At 44.7% G+C, this 24,599-nt stretch overlaps 1 protein-coding gene and 5 long non-coding RNA genes across 6 annotated transcripts, besides 1 other annotated feature; 3 read left to right on the plus strand and 3 right to left on the minus strand.

The window, feature by feature from the left end:
- The first annotated feature begins 2,749 nt into the window (after nucleotides 1–2,749).
- lncRNA:CR44631 (long non-coding RNA:CR44631) lies at nucleotides 2,750–3,450 on the plus strand. Its single transcript, NR_124642.1, has one exon. It is a non-coding gene; the product is annotated as a long non-coding RNA:CR44631 (long non-coding RNA).
- Nucleotides 3,451–8,934: 5,484 nt separating this feature from the next.
- lncRNA:CR46445 (long non-coding RNA:CR46445) lies at nucleotides 8,935–10,092 on the minus strand. Its single transcript, NR_167826.1, has one exon. It is a non-coding gene; the product is annotated as a long non-coding RNA:CR46445 (long non-coding RNA).
- Nucleotides 10,093–10,518: 426 nt separating this feature from the next.
- On the minus strand, nucleotides 10,519–11,736 carry lncRNA:CR46490 (long non-coding RNA:CR46490). The gene is made up of 2 exons (NR_167886.1): nucleotides 10,622–11,736; nucleotides 10,519–10,565 (listed from the first exon to the last, which is right to left on the minus strand). It is a non-coding gene; the product is annotated as a long non-coding RNA:CR46490 (long non-coding RNA).
- On the plus strand, nucleotides 11,138–12,050 carry lncRNA:CR46446 (long non-coding RNA:CR46446). The gene has a single exon (NR_167827.1). It is a non-coding gene; the product is annotated as a long non-coding RNA:CR46446 (long non-coding RNA).
- Nucleotides 12,051–13,953: 1,903 nt separating this feature from the next.
- Nucleotides 13,954–16,526: a mobile genetic element.
- A 2,098-nt stretch (nucleotides 16,527–18,624) lies between these two features.
- lncRNA:CR46444 (long non-coding RNA:CR46444) lies at nucleotides 18,625–19,832 on the plus strand. Its single transcript, NR_167825.1, has one exon. It is a non-coding gene; the product is annotated as a long non-coding RNA:CR46444 (long non-coding RNA).
- Nucleotides 19,833–20,340: 508 nt separating this feature from the next.
- Nucleotides 20,341–21,149, minus strand: CG46443 (uncharacterized protein). Its single transcript, NM_001382160.1, has 3 exons — nucleotides 20,865–21,149; nucleotides 20,681–20,813; nucleotides 20,341–20,625 (listed from the first exon to the last, which is right to left on the minus strand). Exons 1-3 carry the CDS (start codon nucleotides 21,114–21,116, stop codon nucleotides 20,525–20,527), a joined length of 486 nt encoding a protein of 161 aa, NP_001369099.1. The 5' UTR covers nucleotides 21,117–21,149; the 3' UTR covers nucleotides 20,341–20,524.
- Nucleotides 21,150–24,599: the final 3,450 nt, after the last annotated feature.

Raw genomic sequence — 24,599 nt, forward strand, 5'->3', positions numbered from 1 at the left:
TGCAATGTTGGCACGGCCACGACCAAGTCCAAGCTGCATACACAATGCACTACGGAAAAAAACGTCTAATTAGTTGAGTGAAATAATGACTTATTCTGATAGCTAACGTTTTCTGATTCTGTTCAGATACTTAAATAAAAAGCATTAGCTGTGTTGTTGATATCTAAATTGATATTAGAGATACTTGACAAACATTCTTTTCTGTGCATTGGGGTTTCAGGGAGCTAGCTCTCTCATTGCGGGCAGTCAGTATTGTGGTTTTGCCTGCTGCCTTTTCTTTTATCAACGCTGGCTCAGATCCGGGCTGTCACTAGCCTCCCGGTGGAAAGTTGGGACGCTTGGATACTAGGATGCTTGGATGCTGGGACCGTTGGCCGTTGCCCACTGGCTGATGGTGTTCGTTACGTTGTTGCTGCCCCTGAGCTCTAATCAGTCATTGCATAACATGGAGCAAGGAGCAAGGAGAACTTGGTCAGTCAGTCAATCTCAGCAGGCCAGAACTAAGCCCGGCAGAACAGAGCAGAACGTTTCATCAAGTCCAGTTCACTCGGGGGGCTAATGAAAATGAAAATCTGTGTCATTGTGCTTGGTTTGCATATCGAGCAAGTCGAAGGGTACTCGACATCTGGCTGAATGAATCACTTTCTTCAGCTCAAGAAGCACACAAATTAGCACCTGCATTCCAAGGCAAATAGCCCCTTAAAAAAAATTGACAGGGTGAGAACATAGAAAGCTCAAACAAGAGGGAAGCACTAAAAAGATTGACACAAATATATATTTATGTTTAACATCTAATATAAAATGCGGATTGGTCTATTGAAAACTTATTCAATTTCATAACCATGATAAAGCGACAAGCACTGACCTAATCGGTATTCCCCATTTATTGACCATAATCAATGCAGTTTGGACCTAATGCAGTGCAGTCAATTTGCAAGTGTGCACAATGCATCGGCATTCGAGCAAAAACCTTTGAATCCTGCTCATAACTTATGTATGAGATCGGTGCAAAACGTGTGTGGGCTCCGAGTGTCGGCAGTGCCATGAGTTGAGAGTCAAAGAAAGATGACAAGAGCGGAGCTATTAAAACAAACGCCCACCGACGAGTCGGTCTGGATGACATGCATTCGCCGGGCGAAGTGATGAAAGTGTTTCACAATCACCAAAGACAACGCCGACGGCACCATCCGAAGGAGTCCAAAAAAAGAGATGAAATAAAAGAAGGAACCCACGCACCACAGGAGCGAATAGAGAAGAGGCCCAAAATCCCGACCCAGGAACAGAGAATGCGGATCCGAGGCGTTACTAATTCGTGTCACATTTTTTGCCGCTCGTTTCGCCGGGAAATTTGTTACACTTGTTACACGGTTCACACGCCGGCCGAACATCTTCCGGCTTTATTCTACAGATTTCCCTCTTTCAGCAATGATACTTGCGGTAGGTCGACATCATCGATCGAGCGGGCCATTCATCTTCCCAGCGGCTGACATCGATGACAGTAGTCGAAAAGCAAAAGATCCCGAGGATATGGGCGTATAGATGTCTCCTCTGGCATTACTAATTGCCGATTCGTTACGAAAATGTGTGACTTTTGGCAGCTCCTACAAGTGGGATGCGACTCACTGTGTGGGCGATGGCAGCGACCACATATTAAGCATGCACCACAGTGAGACAGAACCACCAGGGTGGTACACTGAATCCAGCTGGGCCAAGGAGACGTCAAGCGGTCTGGTGAAGATGCCCACGATGACTAAAAAACAGGGAATAGAGCCCTGGAGTAAAAGGAAAAGGGAGATACGACGTATGTCGGCCCATCAAAGCAGTTTTCAATCACTTCTGTAGTTTGATGTCGAAATTTAACCATTTCTAGAGTGGTGCTCTGAATTGTTCTAAGAAATATTAATACTGGGTGGCCGCAGTTAATCTATGAATTCATTCACCTTTCCTCAGTTTCAATCAGAGGCGTCAAATTTTTTGAAGCTATTGCTTAAGCATTAGATTTTCATAATTGCCGCTTCCGCGTTATGATATTGAGCAAACTGTATACTTTTGGGTTTGCCAGCAAGTCAATTCACTAAAGTAAGCCCCTGGAATTTTCCACCTTTCCTAAACTCTCTGCTCCATCGATAGGAAACTCTGGCCATAATCTCTCATCGCCGGCTACTCAAATTCGCGGTTTATAGCCAGCTCTTGCCCCACCCTTGAATGTTAATCAGACTTCCCGTTTGCTGGCCACCAGTATCCCCTCGGCGATTACGAGAGCAGCTCGAGTTTCACTTAGAATTCCCCTCCCCAGATGTGGACCAGAGGAACCACAGCCTTCGCCGGGCAATTGAAGCATGGTTTAATGTACGCCTAACAACGATTGCGTTGAACGCTTTTGGCCATGATTTGGCGTACGCCATTTAATCAGAGATATCTGCAACACCTGCCGCATGCTGCAGCCGCGGCTTATGCAGCTCCTGCAGCAGCAATAACCAGATAAAGAAAAGCAGCAGCAGCAACTCCAAACGCCTGCACTTCCTGTGTGTCTTACGGGAATCGCTGGTAGTTGCACTAGGAGAAATAGTGAGTGAATTAAAAATGTGTTGTGCTCAAAGCTTAAAAACTGATTAGTTACCTAAGAAACTTTACTTTCTTATGAATTTATATACAGAAATAGCGTTGATATAAAGATGAAGCATACAACGTATACATGCATAACTTTACATATATAAATGTACAATACATTATTTGTTTTCAGTGCGGAGGAGTTGTTCTGGCCTCTTGGCATGCCACATAGTAACTGGAATCGAAATGGATGCGGTTGGAGTAGTTGAAGGCACAGGGCGGCGCTTCCGGGGCCAAAATTAATTAAGTTGACTTCTGGCATTGGCAATGGCAACAGTCCAGCACCAGCTTCAACTCCAACTCCAACTACGAATGACTGGCCATCAATTGCGAGCGGAAGTCGTAAGTTTTGGCATTCGGCTTTCCGGACTCTCTGCCCCAGTGCATTATGAAAAATTAGGGAAAACTAACGAGCCGAGTGGGACTGCACTGGCGCCGTTGGAGTTGGCCCAATCAGGCGCACATGTTGCCAGTGGAGCCGCCATCGCCGCCGCCTAATTGATGAACTGCTGAAAAGCGTATCCCGAGTATATCCCGATCCACATCAACATCCAGCTCCCCAGATCTGTGCGTAGGCGCAGAAATATTATTTACAAATTGATTAATTGTTGTTTATTGGAAGTCATAGTCAGGCAGACGACTTTAGTTGGCTTGATAAATGAACTTGGGCCTGTGTGGCCCTAGTTCTCATCGATGGTGTCACTCTGAGGTCAAGCAATCAGTCATAAGCCAAGCACAAACACACACACACACACCTCGAATGCAAGAAATGCAATTGGTAAAATACCTACGTCTGACTGGGGAATTAGCCCAGTTGCCCAACCGAAACTGTCGCTCCAAACTGTCATGCCATGCCATTCAGCACAATAAAGAGAATGACTGACATTTGTAATTGATTTTCAAAGCGCCTTAGCTTTGGATTACAGCACATTAGCGGTCGGTGAATGGGAAAATGGATATGGGTGAGGTTTTTCCATTTTTGGCCGGAATGCAGTGGAAAAACTGCAGTCGGGCGGGTCATTCTAAGGCAAGGAGTTCCACGGAGTCCGTCAAATTGCATCACTCACATAACTACTCCGGATTATCTAACTTTAATCGGCGGTTACTATCTGTTAAAGTGCTTTCGCTTGTCGTTCGATTCTTATCAAATAAGTTGTCTTACTTTTTACACTCCACTCCACATCTCGATCGGCCGAACAACATTCACGCACGGCGGAAAGTAAAACTTGTCATAAAATTAAAATCAAATCCAAGTTTAACGAGCAGCCACACAATTGCAGACAAACTTGTAGGCACATCTCAAATGGATGTAAAATCATTTTAAAGCCATCATTAACATTATCGTTGTCGATAAGCAGCTGGGCGGTCCCAGCACCCATCTCCCAATTCAAAAACCCCAGCTCAACACTTTCTTTGGCTTTTATGGACTCGAATTTAACGCCGCTTGTTGCCAGTTGTTGCTGGCCCTTTTAATTAAAAGTAAAACCAGGTTAAGTATTGAGCAAAAGCGCAGCATGATGGACAGATGGGGCTAATTAAAAGAGCGTAAATCTCGGCCCTACAAAGACACATCAAATAAAAGTTCATTAGTTGTGAAAACACGAGTCGGCGAATCTCTGAGCTTGTTTGATTTGTCGCCTATCGTATCCCAACATTTTCCATAAGGCCAATGCAGCTGGCAGCTTCAAAATTATGCTCGCTGTTCACCTTCGCTTTTGGCCAACTGGCCTGCCAAAAAATTTCGTCTCGCTCAAAATCCCAATTCGAAATGCGTGTCGAACACTGGAACATCATGGAACGAATTCCCAAACCGTACAGGACAAATGCCGAGCGTGAAAATCCGTTTTCCTTTTGTCGAGAGTGCGAGCGAAGTTCAAGTGTGAAAATCTCTTGTGTGCATTGGCATTTCGCATCTGCGAAAATTCCAATGCCCAGCTGAGAGGCGAAATCCCTTGATTGGATTAGAGCCGTGGAAAAGGTGCATAAATGCTGTTTCCCGTTTACTTTTTCGTTTCAAATGGCACCCCACCTTCAATAATTAGTACTCTCGCCTGGTATTAAGTAATCTTTTCAACTACCCCGAAACTGGGTCATTTCGTTATAATAATAATTATTATTAAAAAAGTTGCCCAGCCGAACCACACCTTTAGCTCGGGAGATTGTAATGGTCGGTCTGGAAGCGATTTCATATTTCATACAGCTAATGAAAACTCCCCGTCGTGTTAATGAGTCAAAGTGCTGAAATTATTTGCATTCACTTTTGCCGCTCGATGTATTAATTTATTGTTGCTGTGCACGAAAGTTCATAAATCAGCACAAAGGTGTTTCAATGATGCCAAAGACAAAAAATCCAAAGCCAAAATGGAAATCAAAACGAAAACAAAAGCGTTTCAGGCGCCGCATCTCTTTTTGCCCAGAGGAAAGAAAACGCTGAAGTGCAGCGAACGCAAAAAGTTGCCCATTCAAATTAAGCCAAAATTAATTGCGGGCTGGCGAAAAATCGACTTAAACAAAACTAGTTTTTGCTTCGAAATGCTGCTAGCTAATTGAAAATATATATCACGCATGCCACATGTGGGCCGCGTATGCAGATGGCCGGCCACGCCCCTTCGCCCCCTTTCATGGTGGTGCAATTGCAGTTGCAATTGCAATTGACGGTGGGCGCCAATATAAACTGGTTAGCGGTGCAATTTATTTACTGCAAAGCAAAACGGCATGAAATCGCAAAATTATATAGTGCAGTTAATTTAAATTCAGAGCAACTTAATGTAAAATTCATTTCTGACAGTTGCTCTCTCATTACCTTTCAATCCAACGTTGAGTTTTGAATAATAATGAGTCTAGGAAACCTATAGCGGTTCCTATTTATTTGTATAAATTTAAAAGCTTTGTAGAAATTAAATGCATACGACTTCTTTGAGCTGCAATTAGTTTTGTGTAAGAGAATTTTAGTTGGTGAAAAAAAAAGGAACAAAACATTTTCAAGCCATTTGAAGTCCATAAACATAAACAATCAAAAAATATAAATTCCGAGCATTTTCAAACTACCAAACAGTTGCTCAACTGAATTTGATTGTGTTATTAATGGGCAATTCATTTCGGGAAAGCAAATAGATTATATCGCCGGGTAAACAGCGTAAACAGGCTAATGGTGGTCATATGCAAAGTACGAAAAGCAGCGAATTTTCAAGCCATAACTTCCTGTTGGCCAAGCGGCAAATTTACGAGCTCAATTGTTAGATACGGATACCATTCGGCCGCAAACATGATCAATTACAGTGCGAATGCGAAATGCTGCGAAAAGCAGGCACACAGACCCAAAGAGCCAAAGGAAAATAAACAGTGCTGGCTGATATGCATAGCATTTGTTTTTTGCCCAGATGATTGGGATTCGAGTACTGGGGACTGGGGGTTGGTGACTGTGGGCGCGGTCCATGTGAGTAATCCGCGGCTACAGGCGGAATATGCCGCAGACTGCTGTTTTTGTTTCGGCCGGGCTTGATTAATCGTGGCTAGTTGCGAGTGGCAATGGCGAAATTAGCCAGATAGCGCTACGGGCTCGAAATTGCTGTCGTTTTCAACACCCACATACTAGTAGTATGTATGTTGTATGTGGCATGCATGTGGATCGGTGCTGGGTATTTTAACATCCACATCCGACAGCCCTGAACCGTGTGACACAATTATGCAAATGCGGCTGGGCTGTGCGAGAAACAATGTAGAGAAATCATTACGAGACGCAAATTAATTACGACCTGCAAATGCATCTGGCAATCGAGTGGGAGGCGCCTTGTTCTGTCACGCTAATGAGACAATTGCAATTGTTTGCACACAACTTTCATCTGCTTTGTGCTGTGCGTTTGTTAGCCATGTTCGCTTGTCTTTCACCCATTAAGATGCAGCTTACTCGCCTGTCGCTCCGCAATGACAGCTCCGTCAGCAGGCTGTGCCAAATGCAACTTGCAACTTGCAACAGCAGCAGCAGCAACAACACCTTGACATGAGCCCCCACTGACCCAATTCTCAGCATCTCCCGGCATCTCAGCATTGTCAACGTTGTCGTAATGTGACATAAGGTGCAGGCAATTTCAGCTTCAATTACACTGAACAACAGCGACTTAGAACCGCTGGCACTGTTGTAAGTTGAGTTAATGCCAAGGCGTTTGAGTTGCAAACAAGTAGCAAGCTCCGTACACAAGGAGAAAATATGTTCGGATTATATTACAAACGAGCTACGTATATGCAATAAATGCATATGCATATATATGCAATGTATAGTATGTGCTAAATGTATAATTCCTAACTCAGAATAAATATGAAGATGGTTTTCTTTGCTGATCAGTGTCGCTGGAGCTTCCCGGCCGTTGTAGCATCTTAATTTGTTAAGTGTCTTGCTTCGAGTGCAATTGTTGGGTATTGTATTGCCTGACTGTCTGGCTTAGTTAGGCAACTGTCATCATTATTTTTTCCAATATGCATTTAACGTTTTTATGGGCATGCGTGTTTGTGTCTTCGACTGCGACTTGAAACCCTGGCTGACCAGCAGCCTAATCAGCATATCATATTGATGCAGTTGCTGCGGCTGCTGCTGCTGCATGTGGCACGCAATTGTTGGCCATTGTTTGGCAGGTCTCTACGCCGTATCCTTGGCCATTGAACTTGCCTTCGTGACACTCATCATCATCAGCAACAGCGTCATCAAAGCCGTTGTTTATATATCATAGAAATTTTACGCCGAAGCCTTTGGACCAGGTCCAGCAGCAATTGACGTGGCTTGACGTCTTAATTCTCTCGTCCAGCGACCACAACGCGTCGCCAAGGCACTTGAGCCAACTCCAACTCGCCTGCATCACTTAAGCCTCTTACACTGGGAAAAAGTGGGCAAGAAAAGGCAATTGCCTACTTGCATTTTGGTTAGGTATAATGAGTATTTCTAGAACACATTTTCAGAATCAGTATCAATATATCTTTTAGGATATTTGCTAGCATTTTATTTTTAATAGATTCCCTATTTTTTCGAGTGCACTTTCGGTCAATCTACATGTGTGTGTGCGTGCAGCGTCGACGCCTTCCGCACACACTCGATGGCGTCTCATCTCCCATCGGTTTTCGGTTACCATTAATTGCAATTGCGTGTCCCAAAGCTGGCTGCTCATTGTTTGTTTTCCCCTTTGGCCAGATTTCCCCGCCGGAATATGCTGCCAATAATGCAGTTTTTGGCCCTACGCTGGGTAAATAAACATTGATCTTGAAAACTTATATTTACCCAAGTCATCGGCACCGTCATCATCTTCCGTTGGCATTGTTTTCTTTGCTGATTGCTTTGTATGACCAGGCAGATGACAGAATGTCGAATGGTGAGATGGTTTCAGCATTTTTCCCCGTTTTTCTTTTGCAAAACTTAATATGCTTATGCACCTCGGCGAGGTGTTGATATTTGCTTATTAAACACGAAACGCTTTTTTATGTGCCCAAGCTAAATAAGCTGACTGCCTAATGAGCCCAATCACGTTAATTTCTTCAGCAAATATTGAGCCGGCACAGCTCGTGCGGAAAGTCAACGCCTCGGGGTCTTGGAAACGGAATGGCAATAGGACAGACATCCTGTGGGGAAGATACCCGTTTCCATTTCACACATAAATGACCGCAACTAAGCGGAATTCGATGCAAGGGCGTAGCCACAAAAAACATTTTCCATCATCAAAGGCCCACTGACTAACTAACAAGCAATGGCAATAGCATGGCACCACATCGATCTTGTCTATCAATAGCAAATCCAGCTAGGGGATTACAAAAGGCAGAAGTTGTGCTGTTCGAGTCGCAGCACGTGAGCCAACATCATCAGCGGACTCCCCCAAGAACAACCTGTTGCTGTTGCAGCAGCAACATCAGGCGGCAACAACGAGAATGACGACGTCATTGGAGTGGAAAAATCACTTCCGCGTATGTGACCAAAGCGAACAGCAGTCAAAAGAATAATGCTGAGCTGGAAAAATGCTAGCCAGCCAAAAGCTGGCAAAAGAGGTGCAAACAAAATATGGCCAACATAACGAAGCCGGAGAAAAAATTGCTAGAAAATAGTTTGCCATTTTCCACTTTGGCGCTGCAATTTGGCGCGCTGGCGAGTTTAATGCGAATTTAAAATGTTGTCGATGATAATCTATTAATTATAGCTTTGAGCCGCGGCAGCCCAAAAGGTGTTGAGTGAACTGCTGGTGGGTGGATGGAGTGGTCCTGGCCCCGAAGAACCCGGGATTGCGATTTCAAATTCCTCTCCTTTTGCGGACACACGCACAACAGAAGAGGGTATAAAAATATACAATTGTGAGCTATTTAATCTTCGTAATTTGACTTAACTTAATATAGAGCCCATTAAGGTCTTAATCAAAATTAACAAATCCCAGCAAATCGCATAATTCGATTTACACCGCTCCAATAATTCCCTTATTCGGCAAGGATATTGCAGCTTCGGCTTATTGATGCCAGAATTAGACTTGTCTTTTCCATTTCTAACTGTCTGCTGCAACGCCCCTCAGCAACACCTTGACCGGTGGACCGCAGCAACAACACGACGTGGCAGCAACACCAGGCCAGAATAGAACACAACGGCAACAACTTGTCTAGCAGCATGGAGAAGCAAATTAAGTTGGCACTCTTTAATAAGATGATGATGGCTTGGCTTTGATATATCAGCGCGCCTGGCTGGCTGGCTCGGTTGTTGGATGTTGCCTCTTGGTTGTTGGCCAGGTTGAGTGGCCAGCGTGCCGGGGCGTTGCAGCAACACCAACAGGCCACAGAGAGGTGTCGTGCCTGTTGCAGTTGCTCTTGCTGTTGCTGTTGTATTGCTGCTGATGCCATGACTCGGTGTGGCGAACGGCATTGACAGATTGCAACTGAGCGTGAAAATAGTTCCCATGTCTGGGCTCCGCAGCTTCTAATGCACTTTGGTTCCCTGTACTTGTACTTGTACTTGTACCTGTGTACTTTGCCGTTATTGCTGCTGTAGCCGGCAGTCATTATATGGAATTTTTGGATATATCATCTTTCGACCGCTGGCTGACTGACTGGCTTACATGCAACACGAAGCGTTCTCGCGCCGTTGCCGGCGGTTAATTTTCAGCTTTCTGCGGCGGGGACACGTCTGCCAAAAAAAATGTTTCGTTTTATTTTTATTTTTCGATTTTTCCTGATTTTCGGCCACGGCCGTCTGGTCGTCGGAGTTACCAGTCAAGTACTTTTGCTATCATTGCAATTTATCACGGAGAGTCTTGGCATGGCGGCGGCGGCGGCGGTCTTTTTGGCCCGGCCAAAACCTCGATCCTTTCATCCGAAAGCCCAGCTTCATTCGTGGCTTGTGTGAGAAGTGTGCGTACGTGTTGCTGATGCCGCCGCTCTGATGATTCTGGCCGACAATCGAGGCGGCCGGAGGGAAGCAGTCGCCGGATCAGCCGAAGGATGCGGAGCTGCTGCCCACTAACAAGCACTCCAACTAATCATAAAATTATGAGGTCGTCGTCACTTGACACATTTTCCAGCTATTTTCCGAGCTATGCTAAAAATAATTGCGAAAATCAATTTCGCTTATCAGGCGCGTCTTGGGTCACAAGCAAGGCGTGTCAGGTACACAGCGAAAAAACGCTTAAAGACTATAACAAATTATTCAACACTGATACAAGTTGTGGAACAGAGTATCATGGTATTCTAGTACGTTTCTTTCTGTGTATCAGTTGAGCCTGCTGATAGGCACGGGCATATCCCAGCATGATATTGAGATAGGGATGCCGACTGTGAATTTGTTTCAAGTGCATTACTGAATGCATGCACACAGGCGAGCATCGCACAGATAGCCTCATGCTGAAATCCTGATGGGCAGTGGGAAAAGGTAAGAGTTCTGTGCCAAAATATATTCGAGAACATAAGATCCGTTGGTGGTAATCGATAGCAGTTATCTAAAGCTGAGTAGTTTAGTTGTATAAGCGTGTTTAGTTCTGAGTTTTGATTTATGTCTTACCATTAACTTCGAATGGAAGAAACGGGAACTACATAATGTCCACATATTAATGAACATATTGACTAGATTATAATGGAATATATAAAAGCACTTCTTTGTTGCACTTCCTATACTTCTCACGCTTGGTTGGACATATTTGCAGGCTATATCCCACGGTACATGTTGTTAATTTATGCCACGCATCAGTTTTCGTACTTTATACGCGTTCAGATAGTGCCGCGTCCCATTCGGCGAGTCGGCGTTGCAATCGCAACGTCGGCGAACTTAACGCGATTTCATTTCCTTATCATTATCACCTTGGCCCGGACTCTCAGACCCTGGCACTCCTCACAATCGCCAAGTGGCAAGGGTTGAGGCCGGGCTTATCTGCGCCGCCTTAACGTAATTTAGCATTTAATCTTGTCTCGGCTCTTAAGTGTCTGCCACAATTTACGCGATAGATGCAGCTTGCAGCTTCGTTCGTAGTCTCCAGGGCTGGCTTCTCCGCCTGATTTGTGGTCCATTCACCGGCTTTCTCAGCCGGACGGCTTTGGGAGCAAATGAGACGCTAGTTTTACACTTGTTACACCGGGCAACAGGTACAACGCGAGTTCAGCGAATTGCTGTAAAATACGGCTAGCACGCGCCACCGGCAAAATATAGGGGGCGTGTGCCGCCCTAGGGATTTAACTCTATAGATTTACGACCATTCGATGTAGGGTTTTCGTAGGCGAAGAAGCCAGGAAAGGCATTTCCGGCTAAGCCAAACGTCAGCGGTCACTCGAGCATGACAAATCGAAGGTTATCCCAGCATTTTTCCCAGACGCTTCATTTGCCTGTCGCGACACACGCCACCCAGGAGGTCCACATCCGCAGCTCGTCTCCTTTTCCCGGGCAGGGTGACAAACTTTCCCAAAACATCCGAGTTTTCTCAATTGATTTTAATGGCCCGCTTCACGCCGCGCATTGGTCAAGGTCGAAACGAATGGCAAACGCGTGTTTAGGTAGCGTGAAAAATCGTTCGGAACGTGGCAGTGCGCTCAAGTCTGAGTTGCAGTTGAAGTTGAAGCTGGTGATGAAGATGAAGATGGAGCTGAAGTGGCCGCCTCCTAGTTGCCATTTGCATACGACCTGCCCAAGGGCCCTCCACATGCGGCCGCATCTGAAGGGGGGCTCCCAGCCACGAACTCCCATCTTCCATCTCCGATTCCCGCGTATGGCAATGAAATTTATGACACTTTCATCACTTCACGCCGCCAACATCACGCACACGGGCGGGCTGCACTTGCTCCAAAGCCCACGCTGCACGGAGAAAAAAGTTTGGCATTTTGTTATATGTATACTATATGTTTGGCAAAATATTCAAGGAACCTAGCAACGAGAGGTTTACTTTAAGATAGTGGAATCAAAAGTAGGCCTAATAAATAGTGTGCCTAATATATCTGATAACTTTTCGATGTGTAGCAGAAAAGAGGAAGAAGTAGCGGCATCCAAATTAGTTTTGACAGAGCGGCCAAATGTTTACACATGGCTGCCATTGGTGGCAACACCTCCCCAGCGGCTAGAGGATGGGTGGGAATGCCTAGTTTTCCAGCTTGCAACTTCCAGGGGCACATAAACTACCAAAATATTTTAATTTCAATTTCGGCGCTGGGCGCGAGGGGAAAACACACGCTGGGAGCAAGTGGATCGGAGGATCCGTAAGATCGGTGGATCGGTGGCTTGACAAATGCAACCGCCAACAATGACGCAGTTGGTGGTGCATTTCTTCGGCATTTCTTTAAAAATAAATTTATGTGGCCGCCTTCGCTTTGCTGTGCCTTTGATATTTCCTCGATGCTTCCTCAATGAACTCGCAGCTCCACTTTTTTATGCGGCTTCTGCGCGCTGCCGTCGAACTAATTGCAAACAAAAAGCGAAAGATACTTTTGTGTTCTGCTTTTTTATGGGCCCCCAAATGCCTCAGTCGCTGCCTTAAATTTCGATCTAATGAAGTTTAATGCGTGCATTTCTCATAAATTATATGAAAAAACCTCTTTTTCCCCATCTTCTTTGGTTCGGCTGCTCTTTTGGTGGATCCCGAAAAAAACTCACATAATACCCGGGCTTTGTGCGACTGGCAGGCGAAAGTTGGCCGGGATACAATCAGGTCTCTACCCCGAATACCCAGTTTTATGCGTTTTTAATATTTCCCTTTATGAATTCTATGTCCGGATTTTGCATAACAATAAGGCGGATATCGGTCCACATTTCTGTGGAAAAGCAATAACTTGGAAAACAATTCACGGCCACGGATTTTAGGGCTCTGAGTCACTGGGTTTCTAAAACCAGACGTTGAGGCGTCAATGGATGTTGGGATGAGCATTCTATACATTCAAAACCATTTATTTTTCTAAAGTACATAAGTATTTAAATATTATATTTAATTAATAAAAATATTATAATGAGGTACCATCAATGTAAATCTGAATTCCTTTGCCAATTTTTAATTTGCTTTAAATGACAATTGATTCTGTCGCATTCAAAGACACATTCTTGCAAATTAGCCCACAAATCCGGATAAATTCCATGATCTCCCCATTGTCTCACTGTCCCTGGCCACAAGTGTCCTGATGTATTGTTCTGAAGCCAAAGACCTCACCACGTGTTGGATAAACATAGAGCTCTCGTTTTTTTTTTCACGAAATTCGCCAAACATCTGTCCAAAATGCAGAAATCACATACAACTCGGAATCGCTTCTAATGCGCAGTGGAGAGATGGGTTTTCGGCTGGACAAACTTCATGGAATGCCGGGGAATTGTGTGTCATTTTTTATATGACAAGCCCGTTCCAGAGCACGTACTAAGCTGACACAATGATGCAATCATCACGTGCAGCGTTTGTTTTCCAATTCCCATTTTTCCCCCGTTGGGTTCCACAAATACTATACTATATGCAATCCGGCTCTGGGCGGGAGTGGCATCGAGGGGCTTTGGCCACGCTATATTTATGACGAGGATTTTGGGCCAGCTCGACCAAGTCCGTCGACTGGGTTCTGCGGTTTTGTTCGATTGCCGGACAAGAATGAAGGAACCCTTTCATATTTTAATTGTCGACAGTCTTCTGTGCGGCAGCTGGCATTGTGAGGCTTAGCAAAGCGGTACGTGACGGGGCCACACGCGCGACTCTTACAGCCCGGTATTTTTGCACCAAACTAAGTACATATACTGGGCAAAATCCAGATTATATTTTACTTAAAAAAGTTCTGGATTTCGAAAAAGGGGAAAATCCAAATTAATACATATTAAAAAAGAACTGTAGTCACATTTAAGAAATTTAAAAAACCCATTGAGCTCATTAGTGCATTTATTTAAGTTAACGCAAGTTCCACTTGCATCAGGGTTCTCGGCACTCGCTGCCGCATACCTCACCTTGATATGACAACCAACATGCTGTGGTTCTCCAAATAATAGTCAAGATAGTTAAGAGGGTTCGAGTTTACGATTAGCTTTATTTTAAGATTCAGTTCGCGATCTGCTAGCGGTTCCGTTATGTGTCCGTTCGAGACTGGGCCTCTTCTCCCGCCCCGCTGCTTTTATATCCGCTTCCCCCGTTGACCCCTCACCCTGAGTGCGACCAACGGCACTTGTTCCGAATGCACACATACACAAACATGTTCCTAGACAGGCCCCGAGTCGCCTGCTGACGGGGCCCGAAAACACGAGAGCCGAGCGCTGGTGAGTCACGAACATGTTACTAGACAGGCCCCGAGTCGCCTGCTGACGGGGCCCGAAAACACGAGAGCCGAGCGCTGGTGAGTCCTGACGAAGAGCGCAAGAAGAGGGTTCTTAACTCCTCCCCCCTCAAGATCTGCGTCCCGCAGATTAGTGAGCCTTGTTCAGCTCGGTTTGGCCCAATGCTTCTAAGTTTGCGGCAATCTCGCGGACATCGGGCATGCCTTTGGTGGACATCAGCTTCTTCCATAGGAAATAAAAGCCTAGGAATATGCAGATTGCGAGTGCCGCCTCGGTGAGAAGAGAGGCTAGTAGCTCACTCGCCATGTTGGACATCTTTTCCAAATTCTTCATGCTCACGTCGTGGACGTATTCCAGAGAAAGTTGAAAGTTGCTGGCCGTTATGTGGCTCAACACGGCCGGCATCGCCATTAGATGACTGACCGAGTAACTGGAATAGTTTTGACCGTTGACCATTATCGTCTCATTGTCGAATTGGGTGATAAAGGAGCCGATCAGGTCGTAGTTCTCTGCAGCCGTTCTTAGAGTTCCGTTGAAGTTGGTCAGGAGGAGCATTCCATCGTCGACTTGCTTAACCACTCGTTGGTTACTTCAGTAGCCGAGGGATACAGCTAGCCTCCTCCAGTTTTTGCAGTTCCTCGAAGCCGTCGCTTGCGCGGCCAAGACGGCGTTCCAATCAGCAGCATCTGGAGATCCAGCTACCCATTTCCAAGCCGACCCCAGCCAGTCCAGTGAGCGGGATTTGCGCCGCATGCAGAAATCGCGCTTACAAAAAGACAATTCGTAAATATCTGGTCGTCTAAGTTGTTCTAAGACTACGTAGTGTGTGGGGGTACGGTACATTTTGTGTACTTATATTTTTATTTATTTCGTTTCGGGAAATTGGGGAAATTGTACTATACTTGTTTTCCTTTGAATTGTGGTGTTGTGCATGTGTTTATACAATTTTTGTGCGCTATTCCATTTTGCAATATTTTTTCCTTGCGTGCGTGCTGTTACAGTTTTTTATTGATGACCTCTAATTTATTTCGGCACTGGGCACGGTGGTTCCGTAGTATCCCTTTTGGCTGGTTGCCTACTAAGGTACGGCCGCCACACAACTTGTTGGGCGGTTTTTTTTGGGTGCATTCCACACCACTTAACGTATCCAACAAGCTGCCACACACCACCTTATCACTCTGGGCGCTCATATTACTCGTACTGCCGCAGGTAAACTGCTGCAATGGTTAATTATTGGTTTATTATACACAATCTTTTGCACTCGCGAATTGGCAAGGAGAGAAAAAAAAAATTTTCCCACAAGCCGTACCGCCGCAGTGGGTTGATCGTGTTTTAATTATGTTATAGGTATCGTACAACTTTTGCGCTCGGCATGGGCGACGTGGCGTCCTCCGGTAGCGGGTCGTTGTTTTATTAATTTAAATTAGGTCTTGGCGCAACATAGGTTTACATTTTTATTTTAGAAATTTTACACCTTTTATTGAATTATGCAATATTTGTTGCGCCCCGGGATGGGCGTAGTTCCCCCCGGCAGCGGGTAATTGCTATTTTATCATTTTATACACAGCTCACGCAGCACTTCTTTTTCATTTATGGATTTCAGATCTTAATCTGACTTATGCACACCACCACTATTTTTACGCACAATTTTCCACAATTTTTTCGTATCACTTTTATCGGCCGGACATTGCCGGTCCCTGTTCGGGCGCCAGTTAACGCAAGTTCCACTTGCATCAGGGTTCTCGGCACTCGCTGCCGCATACCTCACCTTGATATGACAACCAACATGCTGTGGTTCTCCAAATAATAGTCAAGATAGTTAAGAGGGTTCGAGTTTACGATTAGCTTTATTTTAAGATTCAGTTCGCGATCTGCTAGCGGTTCCGTTATGTGTCCGTTCGAGACTGGGCCTCTTCTCCCGCCCCGCTGCTTTTATATCCGCTTCCCCCGTTGACCCCTCACCCTGAGTGCGACCAACGGCACTTGTTCCGAATGCACACATACACAAACATGTTCCTAGACAGGCCCCGAGTCGCCTGCTGACGGGGCCCGAAAACACGAGAGCCGAGCGCTGGTGAGTCACGAACATGTTACTAGACAGGCCCCGAGTCGCCTGCTGACGGGGCCCGAAAACACGAGAGCCGAGCGCTGGTGAGTCCTGACGAAGAGCGCAAGAAGAGGGTTCTTAACTTTTATGTTACGTTTCCATTTTTTTTTATGTGTACAGAATGGCATTGGGCCGAAACCACAGTTCGTGTTCCGCTGTTGGCCAGTGTATTTGCGTCCAGATGCATCTGATCTGGCTCTGGGCGAGTGCATTGACTTGGCAATTAAAATTCTACAGATATGCGATACATTAATTACTCGCTTCAATTGAAATGCAAATGCCAAAACTCGCCCAGCTCCTGGCTGCTGGATCTCTCTCTATATTTTTGCACTTCTTGGCCCGGCTAGCGTGTCTCGGCCAAGTTAAGCATCAGTGGATCTTGGGAAAAGAGGCAGAAGAGGCGGAGTCCCAGAGCGAGGGACTAGTTTCCTGGAAAGCCGCGCCGAGATGATTTACAACCAGAAGCGCATTTATTCCGACCGTTTTTCGCTTTGGCAGCGCATACACTCGCACAAAAGTTGACACTTTATTGATGCTCATAAATTGCGACGTCTGGCAGCAATTAAACCAACACGTCCCCAAGGACATGGCAGGACGTCAGTGATTTGTTTACAGAGATTAGCGCAGAAAAACCGGGAGCAGGGAAAATTTGTGTCAGGTGCGCCAGGTAACAGGGTTCTCACAGCCAGGCACCGAGGCAGCCAGGCAAAACGTCAAAAAGTGCACTGAATTTATGTCGCAGCGATTTACGACGATACCCGGCCCTGTGCGCAATGCCCTGGCTGTTCCTCCTTGGTCCTGGACATATCTGATTCCTGAGCCCTTTGGCCGGCCGTTAGTTAGCCGGAATCGGGAGTCGTATATTCGCAGGGAAGGGTTCGACAGTCGGCGGGCAAAAGAGTAAACGTCAACGCCTCTATTTGGGTTACGCCCAGAAGCGGCTGGCTGCTTGTCAAACGCCCACAAATCCGAATCGCAATTCCGGACTGCTCCTTTTTTTTCCATCGTTGCCATGTGTTGCTGCTAGCCATAAATATTGAAATTTATGTAGTACGCGAAAGGAAGGATGGCCTAACAGGCCAATCACCAAACTCTCGTGTCCTGCTCATGGTTTATTATTATTTATTTGTGGGCCTTGCCGCTTCGGCATTGTCAAAGGACCCGATGTTTTATGACCAATGGGAGGCATATAAAAAACCAAAACTTAATCTCCGGATTTATTATGTTATGTTCCAAGAACGGGAGTCCGTCTGGTTGGCAAAGCAATCTCAATAGGAATTCAAATGACAACTCAACAAGTATTCCGGTGCTTAATGCACCGCACCATTTGTCAAAACATGTCATTTTGGCGGAAAACAATTTAACAACATTTAACCAAAAAGCCAACTCGGCCAATCAACATAAATTTCAAGCCCAGTCGGCCGGCTAAAATGCTAAAATGCTAAAACGCCTGCCCAAATGGCCATTTGTGTGTGCTGCGGCGGCTGAAAAGTGAAAGTCTAATGTGGTTCAACTGCCTTCTGGTACACGGTGCGATACACTGCCCATGTATTCAAATCCACATGTCCTCCCCCGCCTCGCGCAGCTTGTAATTTTGTGGCGAAAACTTTTATTACGATAGGATTTGTTGAATTTTTGTTTGCTGGCCGGCCAGTTAGCCGTTAGAGATCGAAATGCAAATGGCCAAGACAAGCGACCAGGCATTTTGTTAGACAGAGCGCCCAAGTGGGGTCGACGGGCTGCCAAATCAGGTTGAGGTGGCCGTTTTGGCTATGCTTTTGGCCCAAATCGCTCCAGTTATGTCAAGAGGGAAATAAAAGCAAGAAAGCCAGAGCAAAGCCCAAGCAAAGCATGAGGTAACACAACGGAAAATTGCATGCGGGAAAACAGGGAAAAGCGCTGCGTATTTTCCGCAACGCCTTGTAGAGCAAAGTGTTGTATATGTCCGCCGGCCGCAGACACCGTCGTCGTAATCCGTCTTAAGGTGAACCAGCTCTTTCCTCATATAAAAATATTTTGGTTGGCTGAAAAAAGTTTCGAGCAGTTTTAAATAAACTCTCAATAGCGGCCTATTACAATTTCCCAATATCTCTCCCACCAACTCAAATTGCAGATCATAAATCTTGAACTCAACTTCAGCGAACAAAAAACAGGCTGAGAATTTGATTTGACATATCAATAATTTATAACAAAATTATAGTTTGCAATGCCGAGCCCCAAACACACACACACATGCATACAGATCGAAGCACCGGAACTGCTGCAGGCTGGTAATTACCACCAAAAAGCTGGCCATAAAGTGTCGGAGTTGGCCGGAATATCGGCGGGACTCAATGAGTTGTCTATGCCAGCTCCACAATGCGTCGATTAAAATCGGTGTTACAATTTATGCAAGCGAGTTTTTATGCGATTTCTATCGACAACTGCTGCGGTAACAAGTTTTGGCCGATTATTTCTGATGCCGTTGCCATTTCTGGCCATTTTCGGCTGCTGTTCACGTGTGTAATTGTGGCTAAACAAGCAATTTATTGGCCCCGATTGGAAATTGGCAATCCTCTATCATTGCAATAGCATGCAAAATCAACAAACGATGGGAACAATATTATATTATTGTCTGCACTCGGCCTTCCCATTTTCCATCGGGCATTCCGGGCGCCCAAGTATGGCAGCCAAAAATGTATCGCCATCTGACCGAATCGACACCTCCACAAGCCCGCTCCCTCGACCGCTCGACCAACTACCGTTTGCATGGAGGCTTTATTAATAGAAATAAATCAAGTTTTGTGCACCGACATCAATTAGCCGCAACCGAGGCGAAATTCAGAGTTGGCTTCCTACCCACTGGCGTCAGATACAAATGTATCTGAATCTGTATCTGCACATGCTTGTTGCCGCTGCCGGTCGGTTTGTTATTCAGTGTTGGGCCGGTCGTGTTTCAGCCGCCACATATGTTAATAATTTGCAAAATGCATTTGTCTGGCGATAACACGCAGGTGATACAGTGTATGGCACCTGAGATCTGTCAGAGCCAATCCCTTGATTGCAATGGCGCCTGGAGTTTTGCTAGCAATTAGCGCAGTCGGATTTGAATTCGAGTTCGGATTCGGATTCGGCCTTATCGCAACTTATGAAGCTATCAGAGCGCAAGGCTGAGAAGATACAGCCCTGTCATAAGTCAGAAATGAAATCGGAGACCGAACGGGACCCCAATCAATGGGTAGAAGCTGCCTCCATTAGATAAAAATTCACTGGCCCATAGATAAAGCCTTAAACGCAGCGATGCATTCCACCGATAAGGCGACAGACATCGGCCAATTCATAATTCGTGAAGTCGGTTTTTTGGGGCCTACACTGGGAAATATGCTAATATATTACCATAAATTAAAACCTAAGTTAAATTAATTAGTTCCTAGTGTTCCAAAGCGACCGATTTAAACAATTTGTTTTAGAACGAAATCTAAATGAAAAATCAGTGCTTTGTTTTCTGTGTAGCAGCAACAATGTCGCGCAGGCGTAACTCGAAACCAGAGGGGACATACTCGTAAATCGTTGGCCTGGTGGAGGGGGGAAAGGGAAGACAACCAAAAGCGTACACAGAACGAGCGCAGCCGAAACGAATATTTCTGGTTTTTATTTCATCGCCCAGCGAAGAGGTAGGGCATATTTTTTAATTTATATTTCGTTAATTTTTATATGAAGAGTTGACATCCAGACGCACCGTTCTTGGCCCGATATCTCCACGTTCGTCGCCATCAGCCATCAGCAGCCGCATGCCGTCCTCGACTTGGTCTTCGTCTTGGCCGTTATCGCCCGTTTAGGCAACGCCGCTGGGAGCTCAGACTCCAACCCCAATTCCAATTCCGAATTGGACCCCGAGTCAGACTCCAACTCCCATTATGATAAATCATTTTTGTTTTTATTTCTTGACATGTTTTCCTGCTCTCAAGTCAACCAACCTTATCGCTGTCTTTTGTGTGTTCTACCGGAAAAAGTGGTATTTGATCTTAAGTCGTATAAAAATATATACACAAGCACTGGACGCCGAACAAATTTATAATGGACTTTAAATTGGCAAAATGATCTCAATATTCTATGGTAAATTGTGACACAGATCTCATCCTTTTAAGACATTTAAGTTCATACAAATATGAGCAAACAACTAGATCGATGTAAATCAAAATTCCTGCCAATGGCAGATTAATTAGCATAGAAATCATATTAAAAATGAATTCACTTACCAAAGGGGACAAGATATATTATAAAACTTTCGAATTCTATGCCGTATATAATGGCTGTCAACAGATAAAACGATTCCACAAAAAGGGAAGGCAATTGAGCCAGTAAAAACAGAAAAAGAAATTCATATTTCCTCTACAAAAAAAAAAAATCTTAGAAGGTAAAAAAGGATTAATAAGTATTTACCATGATTGCTCCGATAAATAAAAACACAGTTGCAAATGCCATGAGGATGAACGAAATACCCAATACCCAGAAGCCTGTATTTTCCTTTTTATATTCGCGAGTTTTTAAGTCTATGATAGCCCTCCGAGAATTTATCATTTGATAGTGCATAAAATATGACATTAGTCCGTAGTATAGAAGGAGCCATACTGAACTTATAATGCATCCAGTGCGCGATCCAAAAAAATAGCAACAGCCCACAAGTACAACCATTTCAGTGTTTTACGAAAATTCTGATACTTGACGCAAAGTATTACTGCCAAAATAATATATTTAAATGGGGAGCAGTAAATGCGATCAACAATTCACTGCAGATTTCACGTGCTGATAATTATTGCTTTCGAGGAATTAAATTAGGTTACAAGTGTCAAATACGTTGACCCTGCAAAGTTCGAAACGTAAGCCAACATTTAGGAATTCGGTTTTAACTGGCTCATGATTCATGCAGTGAATCGACCCACCGACCGACCGCTGGATTCGAGACAATTTAAAGACCAAACCTGAAACAAAAACCAACTGATAGCATCGCGGCAAAACGAAATGCCATAAAAAAAGATCAGGGCAACTCCTCGCTGCGAGTGAGTTTTGCAGAAAAATTAAGAAATTCATAAGTTCCCCTCTGTGTTTTTCCGAAAGATTTCATGTGATTCGACGACTTGGACTTGCTCGGATATGGATGTGGCAGCAAGCTCGTACGTGTGGCAAAGAGCCAAAGGCAGGGCCCAGATCCTGATGCAGATTAAGATTGGGTCGACGGAAGAACTTGTTGATCGCTGTGAGTTGTGGCTGAGAAGTATGAGAGGTATACGCAAGACTTGCCATTGAATGGTATACCTCCGATATAGAAATCTGTCGCCCCCACACAGATCCCAGCTGAATGCATGGGCTCACTTCGGCACAGCGCTAATGTGACACTAAACTGATGTAATAAAAAATCCGCTTATCGCTCTAACAAAGCCGCCAAAGCAGGCCCAAATATAAAGCTAAATACCACTGAGACCCCAGTCGACTACAATATGAAATTTCATACTGACTGACAGGTCAGCCCACGAACACAAAAGAGTGAAACAAAATCAAATCAAATATCAAATCGACTTCAATGGGGAATAGAAGAAGTCGTCGAATTACGGCAAAGTCCCCGAGTGACTTTGATATATTCTGTTGTCAGGTGTCCAATTCGAATGTCAATGCCGGCCTGATTGTCCCAAGAACATGGCCTCCTCATATGGAAAAACGCGTACAAATATTAAATTATTATGGCCGAGCAATATTTTTGTAATTTCTCTGCGATCAACGAGCATGAGGCGGAAGAGAAGGCGGGGCTGTGCACCGCACCTCTGAAAACATTTGGAGGGTACGGACAACTCGTTTCTGTTCGAGTATCGACCATCGATCAACTTCGAGTGCCCGCACTTCAATTATGCGTAATTTAAAAGAAATTAATGTCGTGCAAGAAATTACTTTTCGGTCTTTGGTTTTTGGCTTTTTCCCCGCTGCGTTTTTTTTTTTCATTTTTCGGTTAAAGACAACATTTTAAGAGCGGCGGACGCGCAAAATGTATAACTGCGCTCATGTACGGGCCACATAATCATAATATTTATAGTATTGGCATTAAATGCCGGTCGCGCCCAAAAAACACAAATTGGAAAGGAAAAAATTACTTCTTTTATGCCGGGGATAAAATCCCCAAAATTCCTCAATTAAAGTTTATACCTGCAGACGTTCTTCTGGGACATTGGTATTTGGCAAAGTTCTCTCTTCGCAGTCAAAACTTATTAGGTTGATATATTTTCATGCAGGGTCCCAAATCAAATGTAAGCTTGTGAAAAATCTTTCTACAGTATCAGTTTTTCGAATCGGAGATGAAAACATGGCCCAAAGGGTGGAAGTCAGCATTTTTCTCCCTCACATGGCCATATCTCAATCTGGCCATTTCTCATCCTGGTGGCCAAGTCGATTGCTATGCTTTTTGGCTTATTCCCGAAAAATGCGAAAAGAAAACAACATAACCCTCAATTATGATATATATTTTATGAGAGCACTCGAGGAACCGATGCCAAAACTCCGAGACTGAAACTGAGAAAGAACCTTTGGGCCAAGTTAACACACAAGATACACCGACAACCCACACAGGGTATAACAATAAAATAAAGTGCAGTTAACACATGACTTGGCGCAAATAGTGTCACATTTTGATAAATGACACTCGTTTGTCAAGCAGGCACCACATCCACATCCACTTACTTGGCCCAAATATTTTGCGGTTCGCGTGTGTGTCGACCTCTCTGTGGCCAAAAATTACCCCCCAAAAAGGCAGCGTTTAAGCCAAAACCGTCTTGTCAAGTCTGGGCTCTTGTCAGTCTGGGTTCTCAAAGGTGTTTGGAGCGAATTACACGCCCCAAACACCCAGAGGAGCCATCTTGACGGATGGGCCAAAAAAAAAAAGCGGCTTCGACCGAGAGACAGCTTTATTATGTCTTAATTCGTACTCGCCATGGGTAGAAGATACATAGCCGAGTCCTCCAGTGGGTCAACTTTCGTTTCGGGGCGTGTTATCCGCGTGTTGGCCAGAGCTGTTAAAAAAATTGAATTAAATTTGCCGAACACGCAAATTAATTTCGCATAATGCGTGGGGCAAAATGCTTTGCTGGCTTGTAATTTCTTAATATTGAACTTGTACTGCACCCAGAAAAATGCGGATATATACATGCTGGCCACTTTCCATTAGGTGGTCGCTGTTTTATGGGCGCGGCTGGTTGGCCGAAACTTTACCGCTAGAACCCGATGCAGGGCGGCATCGAGGGGCACAAGGTGATCATCTGCCGTTGCTTTCCGGATGGTTGGATGACTGGATGGCTGGGTAGGTGTAACCATAAAGTTCGCGCTTGCAGACCAAAGTGAAAGAACGAGTTTGCAGCAATAACAATTACAAACACTTAGGCCGCAACCAACTTTGTTGTTTTTGGGCGTGGTTGATTTGTCAGAAAGGCTCGCTTTAGGCCAAGACGTCCTGCTTTTTTGGCTCAAAATGGAAAGAGATATTTAGATATGCATTTCTGAAACCTATAACATTTAATTGCCAATAGAGTATCACCCCACAGCGGCTCAATAATCCCTGCTTTCAGCCGGTTACGACTTCGAAAGTGGCACAAACTAATGCAGTAGGCAGGGTGCACACAATGCATTCAACATTTGATAGTCAATAAATTTAAACATTAGCCAGGGACTCCAATTCAACCTGCTGGCATTGTCAATGTCGCAAGGTGTTAAAAATAAACGTTTGTAAAATTCATCGCACTAATCCAGCATATCATGATAAATTATGACTTAAATCAGCTTTTGTCACATTTTCAACTCATCGTCAGGTCGATGTGAACAGAGGAAATTTGTCGCAGGCTAAACAGTTTGAGGTGTTGGATACTATCTGGTCTACGAAAAAGGTGTTAGCCGCCAAATAATAATTTGATATGGAAAATTATACAATACAACTAGGCAATGTTAATTCGATCACTTAAATGAGCGATATAGTACGGTACATTAATAAAAACTGTTACTAAATATTTACATGTTTTTAGAAAAAATAGGAATTCAAGACAGAGATAGGCTGTAAACATTTTTAAGAATCCCTGTATCTTCAGCACTAATTTCTTCCAGTGCTTCCGTTGCCCATTCACAAAAAGCGCATCGTCTTTTCTT

The sequence above is a fragment of the Drosophila melanogaster genome, chromosome 2R, assembly GCF_000001215.4.
Source record: "Drosophila melanogaster chromosome 2R".
Lineage (NCBI taxonomy): Eukaryota > Metazoa > Arthropoda > Insecta > Diptera > Drosophilidae > Drosophila > Drosophila melanogaster.